General features: G+C 47.9%; 1 protein-coding gene across 2 annotated transcripts in view; it reads right to left on the minus strand.

The window, feature by feature from the left end:
* Positions 1–203: 203 nt before the first annotated feature.
* ISM2 (isthmin 2) overlaps positions 204–19,344 on the minus strand; it is a 30,854-nt gene continuing 11,713 nt past the window's right edge. The window contains exons 2-6 of one of the 2 annotated variants that reach the window (XM_019552080.1): positions 7,831–8,094; positions 4,985–5,318; positions 4,274–4,414; positions 3,338–3,412; positions 204–2,442 (exon numbers count right to left, since the gene is read on the minus strand). In XM_019552080.1, coding sequence (XP_019407625.1) covers positions 1,925–2,442; positions 3,338–3,412; positions 4,274–4,414; positions 4,985–5,318; positions 7,831–8,094 — 1,332 coding nt within the window. In that variant the 3' untranslated portion in view covers positions 204–1,924. The remainder of the gene's footprint in view (positions 2,443–3,337; positions 3,413–4,273; positions 4,415–4,984; positions 5,319–7,830; positions 8,095–19,344) is intronic. The other variant, XM_019552081.1, reaches the window with a different exon arrangement.

Here is a 19,344-nt window from a genome sequence, read left to right on the forward strand (position 1 = left end):
AAGAGTCCCATGGCTCTCAGCCTGTCATCGTAAGATCTGTTTTCCTGACCTCTGATCATGCGCGTGGCTCTCCTCTGGACTCTCTCAAGTTTGGTGTCATCGGAGAATTTGGCCAGTCTGTTTTTGACACTAGTGTCCAGATTGTTTATGAAGACATTAAAGGGTACAGATCTAAGAACAGAGCTTTCAGGGACACCACTAGTCACCAAGTGCCATGTTGATTCAGTTCTGTCAACTACCACTCTCTGGGTCTGACCTTGGAGCCGTTCCCCAGACATCGGACACCTTTTGGACACTTTTCATCTCCCACTGCCTAGCAGAGAAAAGGCTAGGTGGGTGGGAATGGGAGAAGCTGGGATAAGAGGAAGAAAGGATGTGGGCAGTGAAAGTTCCCAAGAGAAATAGGTGGACGCTTGTCTGCCTGCTCTAACCAGATGCTAAGCTGTTGGCAGTGCCCAACTTTCATCACTGTCCCCATCCCCCAGTAGAGAAGCAGGCTGGAGAACACACTGGCTAAAACCTCTCTGAGGGAGAAATCAAGGAAAGAAGTGGCTATGTGCAGAAGGGTAATGACTCCATGTGGTCCTTATCATGCCAAAACCATCTGCCACCTGCAAGAAGCAAACCCTGGTCAGGGCAGAATCAGCATTGGAAGGGAGATTCTCTTTCTCTCTCTGAGGGGACATGCACAGACACAGAACAGGGCTGCCTCATGCACCCAAAATGAGCCAGAAAAAAGACATGTGGGAAGAAAGTATCTGGGATCTGCTAGTCCATAGATGCTTTAACGCTGGCATGCACAGCAAAGCTGGTCTGCCAGAGAGAAGCAGGGTATAGCCATGAGCTGCGATGGGACTTCTAACAAGTCCTCCTGCCCATATCCCCTTTGGAAATGAGGAATAAGTGGTCACTTGACAAGTGGACATTTGACCATTTCCTTTTCCTGCCCCATGTGAATATCTTCTCGTCCCACTGTCCTGATCTTCCCCTGGCCTTGGCACTAGTTGTGCCTTGTTATCCGCCCCAACCACCTCGGAGAGGTGATATTTTCACGAAGATTTCAGCACCCACACCCTCCTCTCATTCCCCCAGCCACATAAACACTGTACAGGCCTTTCGCTAGTTGTTTGAAAGTTTCCATGTGTGAGATGTCAGATCCAGGGAGACGAGACCCCCATTCTACTCGCACCATCAGGACTTTTCAATAACACTGCTCCCTTAGGAGAATCTGTCCCAGGTTTCAGAGGAAACCCAGGACTACTGGGGCAAATGCTTATACAGTTGCATCTTGTGATCAGATAAAGCTGCTAAATCTTTACCACAGCAGCAACTCTTAGTGTATTCATTCCACCAGCCCAGCTGCCCCAAATACAACAGGAAACAAATCAGGAGCTGTGGGCTTTTCTCTATAAAGACCTGAAACTCCTCAGCCATCTCATGGGAGTCCAATTAATACTTCACAGCAAACTATGGGGAACTGCTCCTTTTCCCCTTGTATGTCCCCTTTGCCTTCAGCTGCTACTGGCTTCCATTGCCTCTAGCTGCTCCTTGCCTCCTGTGCTATCAGGAGGGAGCAAGCTTGTGTAAAAAAGAATGCCCTCATAACAGCTGGGCAATGACAATCAATTTGGCCCCTTAGACAACTGGGAAGGAAATGTGATGCTATTGCAACAACCCAGATTTAAAAGAAATCCACACCCCACCCCTGGTTGGCACTGATGGGGAGCCTGTATGCTGGGCCTGGGGCTTTATCCCTCCCTTGGACTATTCTGTTCCCAAAGGAGAGCTAAGTAAGGGACAACTCCAGAGTCACTGTGGCCTGCAGACTTTCCCTGCAGTAGGAAATACAGGCTTCCTGGTTCTCCTGGTAGGTTACGGGCTGGACCTGTAACATCCTGCTCCCCTCTCACTCGCCTGAGCTCGGCTAGTACTCTTTGGCCTCCTGCAGCTGGGAGAGGTATTCCTCCTCAGTGGGGTTATCTGCACACTGTTGCCCGTTGTTCGGGGGCCGAACAGCATGGTAGCGACTCCAGTCCCCCTTGCACAGAATCCAAGGCAGCATGTCCACCTTGTAGTGCAGCTCTGGGGAGAACTCCGTGCTGATAAGGTTAGGAACACCAGCCCCCTTGCCCCGCGTGATGAGATGGGTGTGCTCGTCATAGCAGCAGTGCTGGGCAGCCAGCGTGGTGCTGTCCAAGGAGAGCATGGAGCGCAGGCAGAAGCGGGCTGTGGGCTTGTAGATGTCCAGCCGCTCCTTGGGCCCGCTGGCATCCCGCCACCGGAAATTCTTGCCATGGTGCTCGTCCCGCAGGTTCACAGCACTGTAAACTGCCTCCAGGGGGTAGGAGCAGGGGCAGCTGGGCAGATCTGTCAGCACCTTGCTCAGGTATTTAGTGAGGAAGTCACTTTTGCAGTTCAGCCACTTCTCACAGCTGTCCACTTCTGGAGGAGAAACACCAAAGAGCAGGAGCATGAGCAAGCTCCCCATCTGACCAGCACCTCCCTGTAACACAGCCACAGCCATAGGCATGGTATCACTCCAGGCCAGCTGAGCTAGTGCCATGCCCCCACACAGAGCCTATAGGACTCCACAGAGGACCTGGTACCAGGGAAGAAGCCTGCCAGAGACATCAATCCCTAGGCCGGAGAACAAGAGCGGATCAAGAGATGGGGCTCAGAAAGAAGACTCCCTCCAAGGGACAGTGCTACACAGAAAGGTCCTTCTTGTGTGGCTTCTTGTTAGAGAGAAGCAACCAGAGCTGCTGGGCAACTGGTCTCTTTCAGTAAGGCACATGGCAGAGTAGTAGCATCAACAAGAGCATGATGCAGTCAGAGGCCAGGTCAGGCTCATATCACAACAGCCACTGCAAAGAGGATCTCACCCATACTTGCAATCTGTGCTAGAGCCTGGCACTGCCAAGTTAGCTCCTGACTGCACTACCAAATGTAACCACATTATGAATGTGCAGTTCCAGGAGAACTGTGCAGTACCTGGGTCTCAACAGGTGACAAGGGCAGGGCTATATACTTTCACATGGGGCTATGAAGGGCCTTAGGTTTGAAACATTAAATGTCCACCCTGCTTCAGGGTGGAACCAGTTCTTTGGGTTGTGTAGCCCTCCATAAAAAGGGTGCATATATCCTCCATTAGGGTGTCTGGAACATACTAATGATCAGAAGTCTTTAGCGACATTTCACATGTGCACAGGTGTTTCACTGAAGCCCACCAGACCTGAAGTCCTGGGTAGAACATTTCCATAGGACACGTGGAGTGGTGCATAGAGAGCTCCCTTAGGAACACCCAGGACCCTGCTGAAGGGAGAAGGAACATGCTGACCTGAGTTGAACATCTCTGTGGTGTTCTCCCCCTCAAATGGTGTCTCAGTAGTGAAGACCAACTCCCCATCAGCTCCTTGGGAGGTAAAACACAGAAGCAAGTAGCTGGGACAAACCTCTGAGGAGGCAAAGAATCCTTTTCTGCATATGGGCCAGAGGTCCTGAGCAGGAGCTGGGCACCAAACCCTTGAATATCCTCCTGCCCCACTACCATGGTGACCCAACCCTGTGTGTAGATCACTAGGCTACCACATCAAGAAGAATGCCAGGGTTACCAGCCATGCCAGATCCTGGGGGTTGGAACCACCTTCCAATAAACCACAGAAGAGGCTTTCAAGAGTCATGGGTAAAAGGTTTTTGAACTCTGCACCAGAGAGACTGGTCATTAGATCTATGATGTATTCCTACTTCTGCCTGCCTATGGGACCATCCAAACAAAGTCTTTCTGCATGATTAAAAGAACCAGCTGTTTTTATTGTCTCAGCTCACAAAATCAAAATATACTGAGGCTGCTGGCATTATCCAGTTCTCAAACAGAGAATAAGGGGAACTGGGAGCATTAAAGAGTAAGGAGACAGTTCCGAACCACGGAAAGACGTGGCCCATTTTTTTGGGCCCTATTTCTTTTTTGGAACAAGTTTTACCCTGATCACTTCAAAATGTTAAAAAGGGTTAAAATTCTCCTTGCCTCAGAGCCAGATACATCCCTGAGTTACCTCTTTTCTCACCCTGCCCCAGGCAGGGAACTCATTCCCTATGGGACATGACCAACTCCCAGTAACAGGATCTTGCTCTGGACAGGGCCCATTAGGCAGATTAATTTGAGAAGGTCCGATGATACTGCCTTCTCAGGATATGAGAAGAGACAGGAAACTAGCACTACTAAGAATCAGAGCAGCACAAAGGGTGGGAAGTGGTGGGGCAAGTGAGGGCTCACCAGGGCATTGGAGCAGGTCACAGGTTCTTGACTCAGTGGCTGTGCAGGCATAGCCACAGGACCGAGTCCTCTTCTGATTGCCACTACCACAAGTTACACTGCAGGGGGACCAAGGACTCCATTCCTCTTCATCTTCATAGTCTGGGGATGGCAAGAAACAGACAAAGCATGAAGGCCTCTGCACAAAACCCAGCCAGAAACAAAGGATGTCCCTGTTGGCCTCCCTCTACCTGCATTCCCCTGGCTTCTGCCTCCCCCAGTTCTCCTCATCTGCTCTCCACAGGGGAGTGAAGCCAGAGCTGGAGAGGGCATTTCATTGGAATCTAAGACCAGAAAAGACCATTAGATTATCCCCCCAAGGCTGCACATTTTAGTGACCCCTCTGCTGAACTCCTTCACCGTGACCTTGACATGGGGAGTGAGGAGCAGACACACCAGGGAAACTTGGATATTCCCTGGAATTATGCCCTAAGAGGGCCAGAAATATCCTTATTTTTTCAAATGAAAACCCAGATTCTGCACATTGAGTGCATGCAAATGCCTCAAAAATGCCACCTGTCTTACATCCCCGTACTAGACCATTCTGCCTCCTCCTAGCTGCCTAAGGAACCTTCCCAAAGCCTTCAATAGCAGCATGGGCCCAGTGGGCTGCGAGGTGGACACAGAAAATCTTGAGAGTAGCTGTCAGAGGCTGGGGTAGAGATGACTCACCATAATTATATTTTTCTTTAAAGATCCAGTTCTTTTGCCCTGACCATCTCTGGTTCCAGTCGCCTCCCACTCCGCTCAGTGTCGCCTCCTCTTCATCATACTCTGCTGTGTAATCCTCCTCCTCTTCTTCCTCTTCCCCCCTATCCTCTATGTCTAGGCTGTCATCCTCTTCCTCCTCCTCCTCAGTGGGGTCTGTGTATTCCCAGAAGAGTGGCCAGAAGAGGTCTCTGTGGGACAGCCACTCCGAGGAGGTCAGGGACCAGTCATTGTTAGTCTCCTTCAGCAGGTCAATCTCCATCTCTGCCTGAGGATCATCTACCACCTCAATGGTCACCTGGGAAGCCAAAAATAGGCAGTTTTATTGGGAGGAGGCCAGGACTGAAGCCAGAGCTCATGGCTGACAGCCCAGCTGCTAGGGGTTCCCACAAAGAAACCAGAACGGATTTTCCTACTTGCCCCCAAACTCCTAATTCAGGATCTAGACAGTACAGCTGGCTTCCCCCTTTGGCTTAGGGCTGCTTCCCACAGGACACCTCTCCTCGCTGCTAATATTCTGTATCTTACAGGTTGCTACTTGAATCACAGGAACACAGGACTGGAAGGGGCCTCTGTGGGGCCAGTGACAGCCAGGCTTCTGTGATTCTTTGCTTTTGCCTTCATCCAGCCTTAATGGGTAATTTTAAAACAATGTACAATGGTGTACTGTATAAAATGGTCAAAATGTGAGACACCCAGGAGAGCTGCAGGTCTTTGCAAGCAGTCTGTGAAGCATGCTGAGATACCAGGGACAGGCTAAGAGTTGAGGAACACATTTCTAGTGATGGGAAAAGGCCTTTCCATCCCAAGTTTAAACATACTCTGCAAACACAATTGTAGAGAAATGGTGGGGGTGGGGTAAGGGGGAGAGAAGGGATAATTTGGCTGGAACAGACATACTGCACACACTTAAGGAGGATGAGTTACCGGGTGCATCCTATGAAATCAAGTGTTCCTGGGGGTTGTGGCAGGTTAACCTGACAAAATTATACAATCTCACACATACGAGTTTTCTAGTGGAACAAGCTGGCTGGGGACTGGGGATGGGAGGAGGCGTAAAAAGTCCAATCAATCTCCACGGAGACCAAAATTCTTTTCAGTTTTCATCACTAATGCAATTAATTCAAAGGGTTCTCAGCCTACTCTGAGCAGACATCCTCCTGCTACAAAATACAGTGTGTTCTGGAGCTGGGAGGAGAGACCCAGGATTGGAATAGCTGCTGGGAATGCTGCTGGTAAGGATCAAGGCATGTGTGCGGATGCCAGGGCTAGAACAGCAGGGACTGCTACAAGTCAGTCAGGAGAAGGGTCTGGCAAAGGCTAGCCCAGCCAGGCAGGGTTGGGGAAAACCTAACCGCAGAGGACTGCCATTTGGGATATCACTCTCATTTCTTAGGAGCACTTCCCAAACTCACCCCTCCCACTACACCGAGGGGTTTTGGAGAGAGGGGCCAGGAGCGCAGGGAATCCTGAATGAGCAGATCTGGTGGTTCAGCATTCTCTCCAGGGTGCCAGCAGCTTAAGGGTCACCAGCTCCCATCCTAAATGGGTGCAGCTTATCTGCTCCAGAGCTTTACTTACCAAGATATGTGGAATCAACCTCACAGACCCCAGAAACAGGGCCCTCGCTCAAAAGCTTTCCAATTAGGAGATCAAACAAGGACAGACCAAATGAGTGAGCATCTGGCTCACTCACCCCACCCTGTAGACTGTCTGTGAAGTTGTGCCTAATGCCTGGCTGAGCCACGTACAGTAACTTCTCCACCCAATAAGGTTTCCTCACAATCCTTCTGCAGAGAGGGAGGGTTCCCTACCAGGTGCTTCCCCAATGGACTTTGTCAGCCCCATGTGGGTAGGGGGAAGGGAAGAGAGTTTATCCATGTAAGATGAAACACATCAGAAGGTTGCTCTACACATTGATTTTTGGGGCTTGTTCTCACAGAACTCCATCACTCTACTTTTTTTCCTTCCTTATTTTCCTGATGATTTGGCCTGGGCCAGTTGGGTCAGGCAAGGTAAGTATTAAGCCTAGCAGAATTCATGTTCCATTTAATCTAGGAATCGTGTCTCTTCTCGCATCCAATCCAGACACACACACCCACCTCTCTCTTCATATTCCCCCCCAGTAATCAATGGCTTAATATCTAGTTGGTAGCTGATTGGGGCCTCGGGTTGCTCCTGGGACTGGTTTTGTTCATTGTCTTCATCAATGGCTTGGAAGATGGCACAGAGTGCATCCTCAGCAAGTTTGCAGATGACACCAAGCTGGGGGAAGTAGTAGATATGCTGGAGGGTAGGACTAGGATTCAGAGAGACCTCAACAAATTGGAGGATTGGGCCAAAAGAAATCTCATGAGGTTCGATAGAGTTCTGCACTTGGGACAGAACAATCCCATGCACCGGTACAGGCTCGGGACTGACCGGCTAGGCAGCAGCTCTGCAGAAAAGACCTGATCCCCTCACTGATCTCTGGGAAGGTGCAGAAGAATGAACGCAAGATTGAGTGCAGTGACATTACGGATCCCTCCCCTTTTTCTTGTCTTTGTGAAGGTATTTAGCAGAATTTACAGATTTATCTGGAATCTGACAGGGCAGTGCTATAGCCTTGAACTTACAACTTGTGGGCTGTCAGCCACACGCCTTAGTGACCACACCACCACAATCCCCTGGTCCCTCCCCTAAGGAAGATGGACACAGCCCAGGATACTTTCCACCCAAGTGATTTTATTTGCATAAACCAGCTGTGTTACTTCTTGCTTCTGCCCAAGGGGCCTAGCATTGGTCGGCAACATGGATCCTTGCATTCCTACCTGTATATTTGGGTTCTGAGCACTCAGGTCGACATTGGCCAACCCTGGCAGGTTCTGTAAGTCCAGTACAAAGGGTGTGCTCTCCTCCTGGCTAGTCCTGCTGGGCTGGAGTGGCAACAGCTGGTTCCTAGTAGCCTGCTGGGATGACCACCGGCGCTTATGCCGGCGCAGTCCTGCTGGCCCACTTCTTCTCAGACCCCGAACCTTGCTGGACTGTGGCATCTCTTCTTCCTGGGCTGAACGGGTGCCAGACGAAGTAGAAACCTAAAATGAGAGATTCAGCAATTCCAGCTCTAAACCCATGCTGACCACTTCTGGTTGTCTTCCCTGCAACATAACACAAGGGACAGGACAGGGGCGCTGTTGTTCTGAGGCTAAGAGCAACACACAGGAATTGAAGAACAGGTGCATGAATCATGCCTGAAAAGAAAAAACACGAGGCTTGCACTTCATAACATGCCATACAAGCGAAGAACTTCTTAATTGATACCCTCAGCTGGCCCAGTGGTCCACCTGTCCACTAGATTTACCTCTCTGCAGCTCCAGATCAGACCAATTGGTCCAGTATCCCTGCCATATCTGAACAAATGAAATATGTTTTAAGTTTGGCATTTCCTAGCTCCCTAGCACATTGGAAAAAAAAAAACAACTGGTCCATCCTGTCCAGTATATGAAGCTCTTTGTTTAACCAGTGTTCCATCTCATTTGGCAGTCCTATGTCCCTGCTTATTCCAAGCCAATCCACCTGTCCATTTTTCCAGCATTCTTCAAAGACCAGACTCTGCAGAAAAGGCTAAAGATCAATGTATTTTAGGTGATGGAAAAAAATCTATACCTGATTCTGTCCCATGCAGGAATGGGTTTTCACCCTGAAGCATAGAATACTACAAAGATTGTTAATGGTCATAAAGTTGTTTTCCTATACACAAGCTTGGGGGATTAAAATGAGAGGGAATATTTCTCCTATGTGACCTGGATGTCTGTCAGCTATTTACTAATATTAGAGAAAACAGTTTATTTGAAAGACCTCAGAATTAGGTCATAGTACAGGGACTACAGATGTTTTAAAGAACAAGGATATTTTACCTTTTGAACCAATCACTTACTAAAAGGCAAGGGGAGAAAATGAGAACTTGCTGCCAATAAATGGTTACATTTTACATTTCTTTACATAATAGAAAATGGCTAATTACGCCTTCCTCTGCAGCAGACTATGACACAACACTACTTGTAAATGGTGCTGTGTCACAACTGAGCTGTTTAATGAGCTGATCTGACTTTTTTGATGTTCTTATCTGTTCTACAGCACACCAACCCTTGCTTCTCTTCTGCATTCCTGCTCTTGTCTGGGGATGCAGCAAGAAATAGCTGTGCCAGTGCCATTTCTACGCAGCCTGATGAATTAGGGTGGGCAGGCAGGATGGGCTAAGGTGGACTTGGACAGAGACAGGATAAACTCCTTCAAAAGGAAGTTCTTGAACCAGATTCCTACATTACTAATTTCAGCATTTGACCCACACTGGTATTAAGGAGGGGGGAACGAGGGTGAGTCAAAGGAACTGCAAGCTTTAGTGCATCTGAGACATCAGAGTTGGGAAAAGCTATCCAGCCCTCTGCACTGTAGCCCTTGCTCACCCATAGCAGGGAGGTTTCCAAAGAAAGACACTTCGCTGTTCTAGGATCCAATGTGTTAAGCAATACAGCTCTCACTTTCATCCAATTTCACGCTCTAGTGCAATGATTCTCAACCACGGGGCTATGGCTCCCTGGAGTGCCATGAAATCTTTTCCAAGGTATCATAAAATATGAGCACTGTTACGTGTGTAAACACCTCCTCATGGTTCACAAGATAAACCCAGAGATTTCAAGCAGGAATCCTGAGTTCCAAAACCTATTCTGACCTACTGTGGTCTGAGTTCTTTGCAATAGAAGAATTATTCTAGTATTTTTCTGTTGTCAAAAAAAAGAGTGAAATCTAGGAGCTGGCATTCTCCAAATGGGTGTCTTGAGTCTAATGAGGTTGAGAACCACTTCTCTAGAGCACCTCACAGTCACTAGGTATTTACTGGTGTCTACCTTACACCCCTTTTATGTCCTAGTCCTCTCTCACCACCCTAAGCCCTTCCTTCCTGGTAGTTGCCGGATTAAGGAAAAGGCAGGAGTTCCTCTTCTCACCAGGGATGCAGAGACACTTGTACCTGCAATTAAGGCCAGATGTTTTGGGGAGGGACTCCTTTCCCTTTCATCCTGATCACTGGAGCACTTCAAAGGGAGCTGGAGCCAGGCCAGGCTCACATGAACACACAGGGCATGTCAGCTAGGCCCATGCCTGCACATCAAAGATTTGCTGCCTGTCTCTTCCTCCCCTGGGAAAGGAAGGGAACAGCAGGGGGACACTACTGGTCCCTTCGCTGTTTATCAGAATAGAGCTAGCTGTGGTGAAGGGATTGTGTCAGCTTTTTCCAAAAGGGCCCCTAAATACAGGGCAGAGGTGAGTTCAGGGGGAATGGTCTCCTACTACTTTCTATGAGGGGAAAGCTCCTCACCATCCCTCCACAAAAAAGGGAGAGCAGCAAGTCTGGGCAATGTGAACCAGAGTTTTGTTTAAGTTGGTCTGACTCAGCTACTGCTGAGCTAATAGCTCCAGTAGCATTTTGATGAAGTTAGCTCCTGCTCATGGAAGCTTATACATCTCTGATTCAGTTAGTTTATAAGGTGCATCTCTACCCTGCTTTCTGCTTGATTTCACACTAACACAGCTAACTGCCTCTCTCAACTCCGGTTTAAGCCTATTTTCTCTGAGATATTGGTTGGGGACTGTACACCTCTCTAATCTGATCATCCCTTGTGGGAAGAGGGCAGGAAGAAAGGCAGAGTAGGTGGGTTCTGTATTCCCAACGCAGGATTGGTGACTCAAGTCTGCTAAATGCAGATTAGGACCATGGGCCACGCATGGGGTGGAGGTTAGTTCTGCCCTCAGAGATTCATGTAGCATTTTCATCTGTGTCAATCAACATGCAGTGAATATCCTCACCCTGGGGTTCAAAACAGAAAGGGCAATTAGTTCAGATCCCTGTAGAGTACTCCAAAACCTGGTCCTCAGGCCACCTCCCTCCTAAAACTTCCCAGCCATGGAGAGCTGTACAAGCCCAGAAACTTGGCTAAGGGTTTGTCAATCTCCCTTGTTTTACCAATAAATACAAAAAGCTTGAGCCCTCATTAGTTCCCTTGCAGCAGGGGCCAAAGTCTGAACAGGCCATCAGAACTGAACTCTGTTTTATCCTGTAGAACAGGCTGAGGTACAAAGGAAAGAGAAGTGCAATGGAAATGGAGCCTGGCTATGGACTAACAGAGCCTCTCCATCAATATATTTACTTAGCATTACATTTACACCAAACAATGCATTCAACTTTGAGTTATCTTATAGGCAAAAGCTGCCTTTAATCAGTGTCAATAAAATATTATGATACTGCACATTTTTACAGCGGCTTTCACCTATAGGTCTCAGTGTACTGAGGCCAGGGGAGCAAATAATAATATCCTCGTTTTATATACGTGGAAACTGAGGCACATTCCAAGAAAGACACCAGGGTCACTGAGCAAGCCAGTAACACAGGGTGAAGCAGACTCTGGGTCTCCTGACTCCCTCTCCCATCTATCACCTGGACAATGCTGCTTGGGTCTGATTTTATGATCTTACAAACTGAGGACATTCAGATTCTGGTTCCCCTAGGGGACCATAAACCTATGGCAGGAGATCTGGAAGAGCTGATGAGCTGGGAAGTTGTCAGATATAAGAAATCTGTCATCCAGCTCTAAAGTGTCAAGTCGAAATCATGAGGGCCTAAAAGGATATTTATAATGAATGTCCAAAGATTGTGTTCTTGGGGGACCTTCAAGCAGAAGCTGATCCAATGAACAGGCTCACCGTCTGAGATCATTCTAATATAATAAAGGGCTTAGTCCATCTGTCTGTCTGTCCCTAACACTCATGGAGCACTCTGATTGGCTACTGAAACAACCAATCGGAGTATTCCAAGAGCATTATGGTGGACAGGAAGCAGTGCAGGAGGGGTTTAGGGTTAGGAAGCTTCCTGTCCCTGCCTACCCCCCACCCGGGTCATTCTTGGTGGGCAAATCACTAACTCTAGTTCAAAACCCCATTCCGTCTATTCAGTCCATAGCATCCCCCATGCCTCCACCCCAGTCCATAGTGCACAGTCCCTTACCTTCAATCTTTAGTAAGTAGCTAGAAAGGGACACTCCTAACTGTTCCCTCTTCCTCGTGTAATGCCCACTGAGCTGTTGGCAATGCCAACAGGCCCAGAGTCTAAGATTTTAGGAATTAAAATAGGTCTATTTTAGGTCTACACTATTTCTATAATTTGCCAATAATTCATAAAAAAAATTATCACTCCATCCAATACATCTCTCCTGCAATTTCATAATGCATTTAAGCTGTGAGCTTCTCTGAGTTCAAAATAAGCATACAGAGATTAGCAGCAATCCATCCTGGCTACGTTTCAGCACAGCGTCTTGCCCAAAGAATTCCAACTGATATGCCTACCCTACAGATTTGTTGTCCAATGTGGAGACTCCTGGTAGACCAACTCTTCCATACAGCAGATTTCTCCTCCTTTTACTAGCCAAAATACAGCATGACTTCGCCAGATGGCGAAAACTTACCTTTTCATTGCAGAGGAACCTTTTAATTATGACAACCTCCCCAGACCTACATAGCCAATTCAACTAACACCCATTTTGTTTTCAATCCAACTCCTGGGTAAAGCTTGTTTTTCTTCCATAGAAACTTCCCTGGAATAAATCTGTTAAAATCCAGTCATCAAAGAAAAAAAAGAAGGCTTAACCTTTCCGGTGTAAAAATTAATCATCCCCACCCTGCCAAATAAGACAATATAAACACTTCTTTTGAACGATCTGGCTTGCTATCTACTGAACAGTGTATTCTTATAAACTAATCACATTTCCTCTTCCTCCTGAGATCAAACTGTCCATCAACAAACTGTTACATACCTGACAGAAAACTGAAAAGTAGATGAACATGGCCCTTCTCTTTTACCAGATCAATACATTTCAAGAACAGATATTGCAGTGACTGGCCTCCTTACTGTGTCAAGAGTGCTTTCCAGTTTTGTCCTTTCTCCAAAAGTAGCAGGCATCAAGCAAAATACCAGGCTCAGCAATAATTCTGAACAATTCATCTCCACATTCTAGTTTATCCTTCAATCCACAATTAGTGAACTACAGCTCAGAACAAAGATATGCGGACTGAGATCTAAGGGGATGTTTGGTGCACCACAGCGGAAAGTGTAAGTCATTTCCATTTGCACCAAGTATGCATAAATGTAAGGCTGTATTTCATGTCAGCTATTCTATTAACTTGTTACAGCAACACACAATCTGGCCAGGCCAGCTTTCATGCCATTCCAGGAATCTTTCATCAATAACCCCCTGCTTTCACTGCATGTAGGACTACCTAATTAGGAATAATTTCTGGCCACAAACTTAGATCTGTTATCCGATGATGGGAATTTAACAGTAATTCACATCAGCACTCTACTTGCTTTGCAGTCCTGATGATAATACTGGACACCTTTTCCCTATTTGCTAAAAAATTATTTTCCTTGGGATTTCTAGTTCATGTGTTCCTGTCAAACCTGGATGAGAAAACTCGAAAAATTGGACAGGGTGCAGACAACAGCTATAAAAATATTGTGAGGGTTGGAAAAAATGTCTTCTGGTGATCTAAAAAGAGGATCAAGAGCTGACTGGATTACCCAATGCTTTATTGGGAGAAACTACTAAGAAAGAAAAGGCTCTTTAATCCAGTGGAGAAATGCAGAGAAAGTTAATGCATCAAAGTTAAAGCCAAAGAAATGTAATTTAGAAATAAGATTCACTTTTTTTAAGCAGTGAGGGGATTAAAAATTAAGACAAACTACCAGAGGAAGAGGAGGATTCTCCGATTCTTGATGTCCTTAAAACAAGAAGTAGATGCCTTCCTACAAGACATACTTCTGTCTGGCACAAGTTATTAGGCTCAACACAGGGGGTCACTGAGTAAAATTCAGTGTGCGCTATGCAGCAGGTCAGATGAGACAATCTGATGGCTCCTTCTGGTCTTAAAATAGTTTACTGCTTCAAGATTCTACGTAAGTTTTGTATATTAAGGAAGCCTGACAACTAGTAATGAGATTGATCATTTGAAAAATCCCATGACAGCTTGAAAGGTGAAGATAGTGCTAAGCCAATCTTTCCTGCTACAGCATACAGCAACAGGTAGCAACATAACTCCTGCAGTGCTACTAGAAATAGCTTTTCCACTTCAAAATTCTCTTCAGTACCTAATTCTGCACTGAACATTGTCAATGTTACATGGTTTTTGTCAAACTACATTTCAAAAGAGTGATCTCTGCCATCCACTTTGATTACACTCTCTCTCACCACATCCATTAAACTGTATCCCAGATTCTTTACTTCAGTTTAGTTCAGTAATGTATATTCAAATGAACACAGCATGACTGGAATAGCTGCATCCCCACTACAGTCATTGTCTGCAGTGGCAGCAGTCCCAGTCCAGCAGTAAGAGAATAAGTTTTCCAATAGATAAGGACGCCATGGGTGAATTCAGAGATGACTGAAAAGGCCAATCCAAGGTGTGTGTGTTTGACTGCAGACATGGCAAACAGTTCCAGGAAGGAGTGGATGCTGGTGATGTCAGGTCACAGCTCTTTCTCTTTGCCTCTCTTGCCTACCTCCCTCCATAGTAAGATGAGTTTGCTCAAAAAGTATGACAAGGCATTGACCTTCATGGTGCCATTGGGAACAATTTAGCGCTCCAGTCTCCTAGGTATTTAGGTTAATATAGCATTTCTTCAGATTGACCATCAAGGTATCCGTGAATCTCTTCTTTTGCCCACCTCTAGAGCAGTGACCATTGGAGAGTTGGATATAGGACCTGTTTCAGGAGTCAATTGTCAGGCATCCTTATGACACGTTCTGTCCAACAGAGCCGGCTTTTATACTGGTAGGTGTTTGTTGCTTGAGCCAGAACACAGTTTGTTCTTCCAACTGATATGGAGGATTTTCTAAAGGCATCTCTGATAGTAACATAACAAGTTTTTAGGTGTTTCTGAAATGTTTTCCAGGTTTCACACCCATACAACAGGGTAAGGATGACAATAGCCTGGTAGATGGGAAGTTTGATTTGGGTCCTGATGTCACAACCATCAAAGACACTATGACAGCATGACTGGAAGAGGTGTATCCCCACTGCAACAGCACCCAAATTTCACTGCCTCCCACCCCTCACAAAAACAGGTCAGAAAGCTCTTGTTTATAGTACCACTGAACTTGAGCTAGAGGCAACATTCAATTTATGCTTTGAGCTAACACTGCAAGGAAGAGGGAATTTGCCACAGACCTGTGTAGCCCTGTCCTGTATAATCATAGAATCACAGAAAGAAGGACCAGAAGGGACTTGTAAGATCATCAAGTCCAGTCCCCTGCCATGGGCAGGAGATAATTGGGCTCAAACATGCTCAGGGGTGCTTGTCTAGACTCCTCTTGAACACTGCCCGGGATGGTGACTGCACCACCTCTGCTGGAAGTGTGTTCCGGATTCTAGTTACCCATATGGAAAAAAAAGTTTTTCCTTATGTCTAGCCTAAATTTCTCCTCAACTAGCTTGTGCCCATTGGACATCATTCTCCCAAGGGGTGCTTTTCTGAAAAATTGCTCTCCCTTGACATATTTGTAGGTGGCTATCAAGTCACCTCTCTGGCTTCTTTTACTCAGACTGAACAAACCCAGATCCTGAAGTCTGTCCTCATAAGGCCTATCCTCCAGGCCCTTGGTCATGTGGGTGCCCCTTCTCTGCACCCTTTTGAGCTTGTCCACATCCTTCTTGAAGTGTGGTGCCCAGAATTGGACACAGTACTCCAGCTGTGGCCTTGCCAATGCCAAATAAAGGGGGAAGAGCACCTCTCTGGATCGATCAGTGACACATCTGCTGACGCATGCCGGAGTCCTATTAGCTCTGTTGGAAACTTCATCACACTGGTGGCTCATATTCATTCTCTGGTCAACTGTCACCCCCAGGATCCTTTCAGATGCAGTGTCAGCCAGTGAACCGGTACCCATCATGTAGATATGGTGATGGTTCTCCCTATCCAGATGTAGAACCTGGCACTTGTCCCTGTTGAATCTCATCTGACTGCATTCAGACCATAGGACCAGCCTGTCAAGATTGTCCTGGATCCATGTCCTGTCCTTGGATGTGCCTGCTTGTCCCTACAGCTTGGTATCATCTTAAAACTTACTCATTGCACTTTTCACTCTCTCATCCAGGTCATTGATAAAGAAGTAAAAGAGCACAGGTACAAACACTGATCCCTGGGGGACACCACTGGAGACAGCGCTCCAGGATGAGGCCACCCCATCAATTACCACTTGCTGGGATCAGCCACTGAGCCAGTTGCTAACCCACCTCACTGTAGCCTGATCTAGGCCAGTACTCTCCAACTTAAATTGAGAGGATTTCATGAGAGACAATATCAAAGGCCTTGCTGAAATCTAGGTATATGAAGCCCAGCTCCTGTCCCATGTCCAGCTGGTTAGTTACCTGGTCATAAAAGGACACCAGGTTTGTTAAGCATGTGGTCCTCTCAACAAAGCCTTCCTGGTTGTTTCTCAGTATCCCACTGAGCTATCCCAATAAGCTAGTTATTAAATCACTGCTGCTTTTTAAACAAGTTCCCATAGTGTAATTGCTTCTGATAAAATCATTAAACTCAATTTTAAAATATGCTAATATTTTAAAAGTATGCAAAAACAAGCAACAAACATATTATATTCCTTCCACCCACTCATTCATTTGAAATTCTGTGCAAGTTTTTCACCAGTTGTTTCCCACAAGCTCGCTCTCACCCTCAGGCACTCAGTGCATCTCACTCACCTGGGCTCTTATCAGTGTGTCATGTAACACATATCAAGCAAAGAACCCAGGTATGAATTATCAAAGCACACACTAAAAATCTTTTTTTTTTTTTAAAGCATGAGACTTTTTTCCATATCATTTTCTGCCTGTGTAGGTATCTGAACACTATCTAACATAAAAAGAGGTACCACCCTGATTGCAGCCTTTGGGAGCCATGATCTAAACCAGTGAATCAAAGAAATCATAGAAATTAAGGGCTGGAAGGAACCTTGAAAGATCACCGAGTCCAACCCCCTTTGATTTTATTACCCGCTGTTTGCACTTGTCAGTGGTACCCGAGATTTGTTCCCATGGCTTGGGCCATAGCTCCACAACGCCACCTCTAGTCTCTGTTTCCGACTGGTCTTCACCCTCTTGTTGCACATTTCATCTGCTTTCTGGCATGTCTCCCCAGCACAGGCCATCACCACCAATGCAACTAAGCACAAGCCCATGTCTTCCTTCCCCTGGCACCATGAGCTGTGAGCACCCCAGCTGTTCCTGCCCCCAGGCCTTGGCCTAGATATCACCCAGGGTCTGACCATCTACCTGACCACAAAGGAGGCCCAGGCTGGGGCCCCCCGAGTGACAGCAGGGCAGCTTTCCTGTCCCTCAACTGCTCACGTCTCCAGGCAGACCTCCACTGGTGTGGTCCACTGGCTCCTTGGAGGGGTATGGGAGTACTAGCCAGCAGACCAGACCAGTGGAGGTCTGCCTGGAGATGTGAGCAGTTGAGGGACAGGAAGGCTGCCCTGCTGTCACTCAGGGGCCTCAGCCTGGGCCTCCATCCCCGCTTGGAGCCCCTGTTGTTGCCCTTTGCTCCCCACTCCTGTCTCTGCTTTCACTTGAAATGCCCCACGTGTCCAGGCCTTGCACCCTTCCTACCCGCAGTCCTGGCAGAAGGGGCTGCCAGCTTCTTTGTGGGCCCGGCTCCAGATCCCATGTAAGCACCCGGCCTGGCCCAACCCCCTGCACAGGGCATTGCTTCCGTGGCAGTCACAGGTGGGTGCGCTGGGCTCCCCCTGGTTGCAGGGCACCGCAGGCCAAGGCCCATGGCTGGCTAACGTGGACCACAGGATTTGAACTGCTGACGCCAGGCACAGCCGTGCACAGTCCGGACAGCTCGTGCCCTTGTGCATGCTGAGTAACATAATTGCCACCTCCCAGTCAGTGGTGACCGGCCTTTTCACTCTGTGGGCCAGACAGGCAGTATAGGTGTGGTAGGGACCCATTTGGCCTTGGGGGAAGGGCAGGCAGTATGCACACCAACACTGATCTGATCAGCACAGGTGCAGGGTAGACGGGCCCCTGGGTCCAGACAGGTGGAGAGACAGGGGAGCAACCCAGCTCTGATCCAGAAGTGGGGCGGGCGGGGGGGGGGCTGGCGCATAGGGCAGAGCAGCCCCAATCTGAACACACTGGGGCAGGGGCAGAATGGCCCCAATCCAGATACACTGGGGTGGAGCCCAGACCTGATCTGGATGCATGAAGCAGGGAGGGGCTGAGTAGCCTTAATCTAGATGCATGAGGGACAGACAGAGAGAAAGCTGGCCCTGATCTAGATGGCTGGGGGCCCCAGTCCAGAAGTTTGGGGGGGGGGGGTTAAGGGAGAAGCCTGGTTCAATCCAAATACACAGTGGGCAGGCCTGGCTCTGATCCCACTGCACAGCAATGTCCTAGGCATGGCTGGACCCTACTGCATGACAGTTTCACTGCTGCCCAGCTACCATGGGCTGAAGGCTGAGCACCCCGCTCTAAACTAGCAATTCTCAAGCAGGGTGCCGTGGTTCCCAGGGTGCCTTGAGATTCTTTCAGAGGTTCTTCAGGGTGCTGCACAATGTTGGCACTGTTAGGTGAGCAAACGTGACTTTAATATTATAAAAGCCTAAGTCAGTCTGTCTGTAATGCTTTATTTGCACTCTGATTGGCTGTCTTGTCAGCCAATCAAAGTGCCCTACACAAATGGACAGACAGCAGAGCACCATCATGACAGTGGGGAGTGAGGCACTGGAGGGGACAGGGGTGAGGCCAGAGGGGGAGGACAGGACTGGAGCGCTGGCATCACAGAGGTGATGGGGGGGGGGGGCCAGGCCAGCAGCACTTGCCTCGCTCCCCCGCTCCCCCCCAGTCTGCTCCTTGGAGCCAGGGGTCAGTGCTCCCCCCACAACAGCTGGCATGGAGGGGAGACGGTGGGGAACAGGGGCAGGATGGGAGCTGGAAGGGGAGGGGGGTTACGGCCTGAAGCACAGTGGGGGGGAAGTGACACAGTGTCCTCCGCTGCTCTCCTCCCCCCGGTCATTCTTGATGGGCAGTTGGCTAGATCATAAGATGAACCCAGACACTGCAGACAGGAATCCAGAATGTTAAAATCATTCTGACCTGCTGTGGTCTTTCTGAGTCCTTTAAAACTGAAAAACTGCTTGGATAAGTCAATAGTTAAAAAAAAAAAAAAAAGCAGGGGGGAGGGCTGGCATTTTCCAAGGGATGCCTTGAATCTATCAAGGAGTGCCTTTAGT

This window comes from Crocodylus porosus, unplaced genomic scaffold (assembly GCF_001723895.1).
Source record: "Crocodylus porosus isolate Cpor-Errol unplaced genomic scaffold, CroPor_comp1, whole genome shotgun sequence".
In the NCBI taxonomy this organism is placed as follows: domain Eukaryota; kingdom Metazoa; phylum Chordata; order Crocodylia; family Crocodylidae; genus Crocodylus; species Crocodylus porosus.